The sequence below is a fragment of the Fukomys damarensis genome, unplaced genomic scaffold, assembly GCF_012274545.1.
Source record: "Fukomys damarensis isolate Sample0158 unplaced genomic scaffold, DMR_v1.0_HiC HiC_scaffold_16, whole genome shotgun sequence".
In the NCBI taxonomy this organism is placed as follows: Eukaryota; Metazoa; Chordata; class Mammalia; order Rodentia; family Bathyergidae; genus Fukomys; species Fukomys damarensis.
In genome coordinates, this window is record NW_022900928.1 from 62,670,554 (window position 1) to 62,681,483 (window position 10,930).

The window sequence follows — 10,930 nt, forward strand, 5'->3', positions numbered from 1 at the left end:
CCTCCTCATTTTTTGTTTTAACTCAAGTATTGGTAAAGTATGGTCTGGAAGCCAAATATGTTCACTGTGGATTTTTTATTTTTTAAAAATTTTGGGGAAACAAATAAAAAAGAATAATATCCTGACATATATCTTTTATGAAATTTAAGTTTAATTTTCCATAAATATTTATTGAAACATAACCACACTCATTTATTTACATGTTGTCTTTGGCAGCTCTTGCACTATAGGGGCAGAACTGAATATACTAAAGAGACACTATGGAGCCTAAGAAGCCTAAAATATTTCCTGTCTGTACTTTACAGGAAAAATTATGTGACTCCTATATTAAAATACCATGGAAATCATATGCTTTTTTTTTTTTAGCTTTTCTATTAACTTCAGCCAGAGTTATAGAAATCATGACTGTGACCCAAACTTGCTTAAAGGATAAAAATATTTCTTATTTCACTCTGACAAACTCCAGGCCTGGTATGATCATTCTGCACATCTGATATTCTTGGCATTGCATTTCATCTTAGTTGCCATTGTCCTCAGGTGTCCTTTCTGCCAAGATTCTTTAAATTTGATATTTTGAGTTCCCAAAATGAAAAAAAAAAAAAAAACTCAAACAAAAACCGAAAACACCTCCAAATACAAAGGATTGTTGTGAAGATTGCTTTAGAGTAATTTGCATACTTATGCTTTAGCAAATGTAGTTTAGAAACATGTCAATCTGATTTCTAATCACAATATCTGGTGGGTGGAGAAAATTGGCATTGTGTGCAATGGTCATGTCCCAAGCATCAATGATACCCACATTGAGATCTTTGAAAATGTCCTTCATGATAAGATATTGAATGTATCCATGGAAGTCATCAAACCACTCTCTTTCTATGGGCATTTCCCTGATATTTTCTGTCTTAATAATCACTTTAGTGGCTGGGCTTCTTAGAAATAGTCGTTCAATAGCCTTTCGGATTCTGATAGCCCTGCGAATGAAGATATCAATGGGGAAAGGCCTGAAGTGATGGCCAAAGGTAATGACAAAGACTGTGTTTTGGTCCCCTAATACCCGGTCAATTTCCAGAGGGATATAACCATCATCTATCACAGAATAGAGGTGAACTGTGATAAAAGGGTAGCTGTGTTTTTTCCATTGAATCTGAGTATGACTTTCAGCATCCAGAAGCAAACGTTTTGGAAAACTTCCAGTTCCATGAAGGTCAAAATACTTCAATGCTGATTAAAAAAAAATAGATCTTTAACTCCAATGCAATGATTAATATTTTTAGAAAGAATATCTTATTTACAATACCCACCTAAAGAAATTTTGTCACCTCTAACTCCAAAGTAATGTTTAATATTTGTAAAAGAATATCCTATCATTTATAGTGCCTACTTGGAATATCTGCTTAGGAGCATCCTGCTCTCTATGGTAGATTATGAGATTATATATGTGAAATGTCAATAGAAGTGCAAAGTTTCTATTGGAATTTTTGCACTTACAAAAACTTTTTGTGATGAAACAAATACAACAAAAATTTACTATTTTAAGCGTGTAATTCAGTGGTATTAATTATATTCACAGTGTTGCACAGTCATCACCATTATTTCCAAAACTTTCTTATCACTGTAACTAAAACTCTGTACTTATTAAGCAGTAGCTCCTCATTGCCCCATTTTTCCTAGCCCCTGCTAAATTACTGTCTATTTTCCGTCTATATGTATGTCTATTCTATTTATTTTCTGGAATCATCTTTATTCTTTTGTGTTTAACTTGTTTTATATTTTCAAGGTTTGTCATTATTGTAGCATGTGTCATAACTTTGTTCCTGTTTTTCTGTTCTTTAATTTTTTTGTGGGGCTAAGGTTCTAATTTGAGGTCTTGTGCATGATAAACAAATACTCTATCACTGAAATTATATCCCTAACCACAGGATTTCATTTCTTTCTACGGCTGAAAAATATTCTATTGTGTGAATATACCAAATTATGTTTATCCATTCATTTGCTGATGGACACATAAATTGTTTTCACCTTTTGCTTATTTTGGACTGTCACTTAGAAGTATCTATTGGAATCTATTTTCAATTTTTTGAGGTATGTAATAAGTGAAATTGTGTTGTATGATATTTCCTTGATTCACTTCTTGAGGAACTTCCAAACTGTTTTCCACAGCTGTTCCACCATGTCTCATTCCTACCAGCAGTGTGTAAGGGTGCTGATTTCTTCATAGCCTCATCAATATTTTTCTATTTTGTGCTTATAACCATGCTAGTAGATGTGAAGTGATATCTCATGTAATACTTTTATTTGTGTGTTTATTTTTGTGATAGTGAGGATTGAACCCAGGGTCTTTGCCATCTTAATTTTTGTTGTGAGATAGGTCTAAGTAACTAAGTGTTTTATAAGACAGGGTCTCACTATGTAGTGCAGGCTGGCCTTGAACTCACTATGTAGCCCAGGTTGACCTCGAACTCCTGCCTCAGTGTTCCTCCTGCCTCAGCCTCCTGAGTGCTGGGATTACAGGTGTGTGCCAGCTGCTAAGCAACTAAACTGCCCAGTCTTGGTCAGAGTTTTGATCCTCTCACCTCAGCCTCTCAGGGTGCTGGTATTATAGGCCTGTGCCACCCTGTGCAACTTCATTTTAAATTTGATTTGTGTTTCCTAATAACTAATGATTGGAGCATCTTTTCATGTGGTTGTTGGACATTTACATATTTTTGGAGAAATGTGTATTTATTGGAATTTATAAGGAGCAACAACATTTCTTATGAAAGAGGGGAATAAAATACATGTCAAATAAAAAGATTCAAAACCAGAAAGCTAAATGGAGTAAAAAACAAAATAGACCAAGTGAGAAAATAGAGACCTCATTAAAAGTACTTTAAAATCAGCCCGAATTTCTAAAACAGTATAAAATAATTACATACTTTTTACAACTTTGGGTAAGTACTCGATCCACTGACGAAGTGTAGAGTCTCCCAGGAGGTAAATGAGTTTTCCTTTCAGGCAGCCACTTATCTTAATTGTATCTAACTGAATCTGGTCGCAAAATGTTGTGATCCACCTTTCTTGTAGTGTGTAACCACCAGGGAGAGGAATGTTCATTCCAATTCGACATTTCTCTTTTACATTTTCATTTTCTGGTAACAGAGATACTTGTGGTAAGTGGTTTAAATGGTATCAGATTAACATATCCTTTTTTCTTTGTCCTCTCCTTTTTGATCTTTTTTCTATTCCTTTAAACTCTTGTTTCTTCTGTCCTTTCCTAGTACTATTATTTTGATCACTAGCTTTAAGTCACCTTTACTCATTCTATTGAGACACTTTGAGTCATCTCCCAAATCTGGTCATTAGCTAAGCCTCAATGTTCTATTCTTTCATTGTCATCCCTTATGATTCTTTAGGGACTTAAGTCTTTTTCTAATCTGAACATTAGTGGCCTGCCAATTTATGTTCCAATTATCAAATTGTTTAATTCCCTCAATAAGGGAATAATCTTATTTTCATATTTTAAAAAAGACTTTATAATATAACATATATACATTTCAGAAAACTTCAAACAGAGCTGGGTATGGGGCCCAAACCTGGAAACCCAGGCCTCTGTAAGACTGAAGCAGGAGGATAGCAAATTTAAGCCCAGCTGGAGCAAATTAGCAACTTAGTGAAGCCCTTTCTCAAAGTAAAAAATTTAAAAAGTGTTACCGATGTATCTCAGGGCAGAGGACCCTAGGTTCAATGCCCAGTACTGCAAAAAGCAAACAAATAAAAATAAAGGGATAAATATAATTTTAAAAAATTATAAAATAACTTCCAACAATATAAAATACCTACTGAGTTGATTTTTAAAATAGAACTAATAAAGTATCATGCAGCTTGCAGCACAAACCAATATTCTAAGATATTCCAGCAAGCTCCACTAGAATTACCAGCTCTGTTATGGTCTGTCTTCCAAAGTATCTTATCTGGCAGAGCATCAATGTTTTCATAATTCTAAAATTATTTTTAAATTTAAATGTGACATGGTTGGGTTTCCAGGAGGTCTGATGGCACTGAATCTTGGATGGTTTACTATCACGATCCTAGGATTCATAGTTCCTAAGTAATCTTTACACTAACAATGTACTGGCATATCTGAGAAGAGAGCCTTGAGCTTATTATTGATTATCATATCTTGCCTAACATGTGTCAGGATATTCATTTCCTTATCATTACTCTTACATGTTTTAATTTTAGAATAGGTTTGATATTTTGAACTGTATGTGGTTAATGGTACAAGATTTCATCATCTTTGTTTTACTAGGTTAGAGATTATGGTAGGAAATCTAATGTTCCCAGAAGTTTTCAAATACAGTACTAATTCATCAAACTGGTGGATATGTTGCCTTCTCAGCAAAAGAGAATTTCTAGATGTGACTAAGTGTATAATCTTGAGATAAAAAGATTTTCCTGAATTATCTCAGGTAAAGAGAGAAGGCTTCTAACTAAACTCTTTAGTCCTGCAATGTGTCAGATAGAAGCAGAAAGGTAGGCCAAAATATATATAACATAAGAATTTGACTATTGTACTTTTGGAGATGAAGAAATGTGGCTACAAGGAATGTTAGACTTCAGAAGCTAGAAAAGATAAGCAAATAAGCAGATGTTTCCCTAGAACCTCAAAAAAGGAGCACAACTCTGTTATACTTTAACTGTAGCACAGTGAGACTGATGTTTGGCTTCTGAATGACAAAACTGGTAGTACATGTTTCTTGTTTTAAGATACTTTGTTACAGTAGCAATAAGAAAGTAGTATAGACAAAACCCACATCGTTTCAATATTAGGGGATCCCAACTCAAAGCAGCATATTTCCTTTTATTTATATAAATTTTATTTCATATCCCTTAGTAACATTTAAAATTTTCTTTCTGTAGATCATTCTCATTTTGATCATTTGGTTTTTAAAGCACAATGTACATATACCATTATTTTCCTTAGTTGACCTCTGTGTTTCAAAAGCCCACCAGACGACACTGACATCCTCAACATAGCACTTCAGAATCTCCAGACTTAAGTCTTCCTCTCCTTTCAGTTTCTTCACTGACTACATTCTACCTCATGCCCACTTCATTGGTTGAGTGAAAAGGGTCCACAATAATTTTACTCACAACTACAGTTTTTGATAAAAAGATATTCTATTAAAAATACATTATAGTACATTACATTAGTATTACTTCTAGCAAAAAATAATTTTTGGTATTTCTCAAGCCGTATTTTTCCTTTATCTCAATGTATATATTCACAATCAGAAATTACTCAAATTAAACTGATTCCCTAGGTGATTATTTACTTAACTCTAGCAATTCTATCCCTGATATTTATGAAATTTCTCTTTTACCTCCTTCTCTAATTACTGATATCTTCAGGAATCAGTCAAATATTAACTCTAATAAATAAGTCTTTATGTATTTGCTTTCTTCATTGAATCCATGGGTGAAAATTTTTTGAATCACAAGTTCACTAAGGATTTGTTTTCTCCATTTGCCCATAAAGCTTCATATCTGTTAGACCTTCAATAAACATTTTCTGACTAAATGAATATTGGGAATAAATCATTATGAGTTACCAAGCTTACCAGTGTTATTGATGAAATAAAATAGGCTTTGTAGAAAGTTATTTTAAAGGTGAGATAGTATGTTTCATATGAAACACTGCTTTCTGTTTGTTATTACAGCATTTAATAAGATAGGAACACCATATAAAATTGATAAGTACATCAATAGCAGTTGGAGGTTCTGCCAACAGAGAGTTAGGGAACCAAAACCACAGCGTTCCCCCTCTGAAGCAGTGGTTATCTATCAAAGACATTTGCATAGTGACTCAAACTCTAGAAGTAAAAATCCTAAATTTAAATAGAATGTAGGATAGTAATACTTTCTTCTCTTGGATAAATCAAGATGAAATCTGTTATAAACAAACAGAGTTTGAAAAAAATTTTAAAAATTGATTTCTCTTTGAAATCTGGCATGATTAACATCATAAACACTAAGGTTATGCTGCAGGAAACAGCAATTAATATAGGTTAACACTGATAAGCTTTGCCATTAGTTAGACATGTGCTAAGCAGCATCTACCACAAATAAAGCACACTTACTGTTACATTTGGAAACTTCAATATGTTTAAAATCTTTCATTATTTCAACTCCCACTTTGGACCTTCAAAAGATAAGACAAATTAGCCTGGCATTTGTCCACATAAATCAGTCAACAAAAATTACCTGACTGTGAATAAAGGATCGTTTTTAATTTTCTAGAAATGAAACTATTATTTTCATTGTAAATTTTAGATATTTGGGTATTACAAATATATTAGGATTTTGGAAAATTTTTCTACCCTACTGGAATATCTTAAGTCCAGGGCAGATCTACTTAACTGCCACATACAATCAGTATGTCCTATGATTTTAGATTCAGAATATTTATCAACTCTGCAAGTTCACTATCTGTTTCCATGTCACCTCTTTAAGTACATATACTATTTTTAAAAATTACTATGTTCCTCCTATTGCCAGCCTTTCTCAGTTTTATTCTACCTAAATTCTTCAACACAAGGGCCAGAGCACCCTTTCCAATTGCAAATCTAACTGCATTATTGTTTAAATTACTGTATTGTTTGCCCATCATCCAGGCTTCTTATCATGCACATAGCGCTCTCCCTCTTTAGCCATGTTCCATGCTGTGTTTATTTCAGTTTTTCTTACATACCTGCTGCCTGAAGATTGTAAGTTTTCCAAAGGAAGGTAGTACATTAGTCTTTCCTACTACCATATGCTTAATATCTATCCAACTTGCTGACAGAAAGTAGTAGTCATGCATGAATAAATGTATGCTGCATTTCTTCCAGTTGACGAAAGGCTACTTCTCTCTTTCTGATTCAGAGCTCTTACCTCCTCATCCATTTTGATTCATTCTTTGATTCAAACTTGTGTTTTTATATGTGTGAGTGGAGGCAGACAGGAAGGACTGGGGAGAGAACAGGGAATCAGGTACCAGGTCCAGCATATACAAGTACCCTATTCTCTGCTATAGATATCTCTTCAGGCCCAGTCCCATGAAGGAAATATATTTATCCTTACTGAGATATGGATGTGAGGATGGTTAGTGAGTAGGAAGAGATTTGGAGAGTTGTACCATCTGAGATAAAAGGGAAGGAACAGAAACTCAGCTGTGCTTTTTACTTATTCAGAAGTGAGTCAGAGACTATAGATCAGACACCCAAATTTAAATAGCTAAGTAAGATTCCATGTTTTGTGTTTACTCTTACTTCCTATAAACACATTTTTTGAAAGTTTAAAGGAAAAAATCTTGCTTGACTTTGAAGGCTGCAAAGAAAGTGATTGCTGAGACCATAGCATTCCACTCTGTTCTCAAGCTTAGGGAAAATAAATTCCCATGGGCACTGGGGGTAGACTTTTATAGAATGAAAAGGAAAAAGGAAATAAATGGAGGTTTATCGAAAGTTAGAAAATTAAAAAAAGATTCTGGAACTGATAAGTGTCTCAAGGCTTAGCTAATAGTTCTGGGGTTTGTAGTGATTAATTTTCCTTTTGCAAAACTTCAAAGTGGCCCTGATGGTCATTCATGCAGACACCCAGGTTTGTTCAACCAAAAACTTCTAGGAACTGTTAGGTCAGACTTTGGGTGCAATGAAGGATGCCTCTACCTTGGAGGCATGTCCTATCATGAGATCAACTAGAGATCACCTGTAGGAGTTGGCTTTTAAAAAAGTGCTTAGGCTGCAGTATAGCAGTGGACAGTTGAGAAGCTGACATAGTAGTCTAGGTGAGGCCACTGTGGCTTGAACTTGGATAGTAGCACTAGGTATAGAAAGAAATGGTTGAAAGCAAAAGGTACTTAACATGCAGAATCTATGGGATACAATATGGGAGGTGATGGAGCACCATGTCTCATATACTTCCCAAGGAACCTCTTTTTGATGCAACGTTTATGAATGTACAGCAGAAAATTTCCACGGAGTATATATTTCAAAACCTATGTCTGTAGTAAAATTCATGACTGAATGGCACAGTGCTGGTTGCCATACAAAAGTGTAGGCCATATATATTAGATTTCTACCTGTGCATTCCCTTTTTCTTGAACATTTCAATGAAAATGCAAACTGTGGAGTAAGTCAAGAACAGGGTACCCTATGAAGATACCTCCTGTTTGCCCAGAACCTTGAGTAGAGAGGCATCTCTTAGATGCTCAGTGTTGACCTGGGCAATATATTTCTGTCTGGGGGTAGGGTGCCCCACATTGTATTGAAAAGTATACTCACTTATGGAAAAGGCTTTTTTCCTTGACAGTAAGATAAGAGATTTGTTGGTTGCTAGTAGACACATGGGTTAGGGCCTCACAGGGCATGTGTTGAGGCTTTACACAGTAGAAGACTTCATGTTCTCCGCCGAATAGGTATTTGCATAGTTCTGCACTTGTGTGTAGGGTCAGACGACATTCAGAAAAGACTTGGGAAGTGCCATTAACAAATTTACCTTTGAAAATAATTATATCATGGACTTCTTTCCTTGCCCTCCAGAGAGCTGATGCTCCTTCACTGGGGTGGATGAGCAGGACAGACAGGGAGACCTGGCCCTCCCAGAACAGAGTGAAGCTGACAAGGTAGGTGCCATTGTTGAAGTCTGTCACCTTTCCTGATGCACCAGCCTTAAGGGATGGGGAGGACATCCTGGCCCTCAAAAAGTCCCCACCATATTCCTTTCTGTGTCCTAAGTAGTCCCTCACCTCCAGCAGGATGTTCAGCTGCCCCCCCCTACAGTATGTAACTTGAGGGTTGAGGACAGTGGTTATGCTGTGGGCTGCACTAGTGGTGGTCTTCACATTGGTGAAAGGTCTGAGTGGAATCTGCTGGTCCAGTTTCTCCATAATCTCCCTGATTCTCAGCTCAGTCTCTGTTGGTGACTTTATCAGGCTCATTGATGATGTGGGGCATAAGAACTTCGTAGAGGTGTTCCGCTTTTGGAGGGAGATGGGTAATTTTAGAGTTAACCAAAGCTGAAATGACAAATAGTTGACATACTGTGAAATCATTTTTACTTATAATCAGTTTGAATGCTTATTTACATACTGTCATCAATTTTGAATAAAATGTACACATTTATGTTTTTACTCTAGTAGTTTTGAGAATGCTTGAACAGTTATAGATAAATATAATCAATCTAAAAAATAGTTCAGAGAATGTATATGAGTAATAGAATGATGCTGGTATTTTGCTTTTCCCTTATCTGTACACCTCATAACCGATAACCAATTTCCATTAATTTTGCTTTCACATCTCTTTTACCTATATCTAATAATCTTTTCATTCCCAACATACCATAGTACAAGCCACTATTATTTATCCTCTTAGATTGTGGTAGTAACTTTAAAGGTGAAGATGGTCTTTACACTTCACGAGGACAGTCCTGTTCTTTCCATTTACTTTTCCCCACTCTGGCTAAAGAAGCCCTTCAAAATATAATTTATATCTTAGTAGATGAAAGTAAAAATGCATGATTTTTCACTGTTTCACCTGCTCTGATTGGAGATTATAGTTGTCAAAAATATTTGAGATATTTCAAAAATTTTATTATTAAAATTCAGGAAATAGAAAACCTTAAACATTTTCAGTCAGAAAGAAGACAAGAAGGCTAGATGTCATCAACTGAACAGATTATAAGTCTTGAACAATAAAATTAAACAAACAAACACGAAATAAAAAGTTATAGAATTACAACTATGTTTAATTTTCTTCTTTACTTTTTTTTTGTAGATGTTGTGATTGTCTACAAAGAAAATCAGAATTAGGAAATTAGTATTAAGAGATCCAGCTAGGGGCTGAATACAAGATAAATTTATAAAATCAGCAACATGTACTGACAATAGTAATAATTATTAGAAAATGCAATGGGAGATAAGCTCTGATCTTGATGAGGCACATGGCAGGAAAATCATGCTACTGGATAACAAAAAATAACTTGTTCATGGAAGAAGAAATCATAGAAAAATGAAGACAGTGTCAAACTAGATTTGTCTGATCAAGGAATATGTATACCTGAATAAGTGGAAGGTTCTTATTTAATGACAGAAGATGGTGGCCTTAACAGGAGCCATTAAGTGTTACATGGGAGGTAGACCTCTAATTAGATGGATTGTGAATAAATGGAAAATGAGGAAATGGAGACAGTGTTCACAACCCCTCTACAATGAGGTAGAGGAGAAAGAGCAGAGTTGGAGGAGGAGAAGTGGGGGCAGAATTGATTAATGATTTCTGACTTGATACAGGTCAGACAGATAAAGGCTTCAAATCAAGCTGGAGGAAACTGTTCCTACCTTTGTGGAGTTTTGAGAAATTACAAAAATTATCCAGATAACTATTGAGAAAGATGCCGACATCAACAGTGCTTTTTGAAGCTTCCGGTTTGAGAACATGGTGAGTGTCCTACAAAAGAAAACACAAGTGAAGGAACAATGTGAGAAGCGAGTCACTCTGTACTCGTTGTTTCATTCTGAACCTGTAATATGTCTCTGAGACTTTAGTTCTCCTGAGTCACTTCGAACAGAAGGAAAGAGATGATTTAGCAGTATTACTGCACGAAAAAGGGGAAAGAGAGACAGGAAGAGACGGTAAGAGAGAGAAGGGGAAAAGCAGAGTCCTGGAGAAAGGGGTAAGGTTCTGTGTTTTAAAAAGCTTACTTTACTGTGACAAATGTAAGGCCTCGCCTCTGTTCCTTGTCAAATCATCAATGAAGTTTAGATTGCATGAAAATTTAAAATGAAGGGGCAGTTTAAAATGGGTTAACTTTTGGAAAGTCCAAGATGATATGTTTTCGCCAATATGTAGTACATAATTGCAATTTGTACTAACTTACCCTTACTGAACTATGATTTCCAAGCTATTAAAGCATG

The 10,930-nt window shown here is 35.2% G+C and overlaps 1 protein-coding gene across 2 annotated transcripts; it reads right to left on the reverse strand.

The window, feature by feature from the left end:
* Positions 1-685: 685 nt before the first annotated feature.
* On the reverse strand, positions 686-10,453 carry LOC104865735 (NXPE family member 1). Of its 2 annotated transcripts, XM_010629427.2 has the most exons (5): positions 10,355-10,453; positions 8,304-9,037; positions 6,120-6,181; positions 2,916-3,128; positions 686-1,221 (listed from the first exon to the last, which is right to left on the reverse strand). In XM_010629427.2, exons 1-5 carry the CDS (start codon positions 10,451-10,453, stop codon positions 686-688), a joined length of 1,644 nt encoding a protein of 547 aa, XP_010627729.1. The 2 variants fall into 2 exon arrangements, with proteins under 2 accessions (XP_010627729.1, XP_010627728.1); XM_010629426.1 differs by lacking the exon at positions 10,355-10,453 and having other exon boundaries at positions 2,916-3,143; positions 8,304-8,725.
* Positions 10,454-10,930: the final 477 nt, after the last annotated feature.

Excerpts from the sequence above, each read along its gene's own strand:
- LOC104865735 (XM_010629427.2), bottom strand. The coding sequence starts at position 10,453 with ATGTTCTCAAACCGGAAGCTTCAAAAAGCACTGTTGATGTCGGCATCT. Across the intron at positions 9,038-10,354 it reads TTTCTCAAAACTCCACAAAG|CTTTGGTTAACTCTAAAATT; the intron begins GTAGGAACAGTT and ends TTGTCATTTCAG. Across the intron at positions 1,222-2,915 it reads CTTACCCAAAGTTGTAAAAA|CATTGAAGTATTTTGACCTT; the intron begins GTATGTAATTAT and ends TTTTTTAATCAG.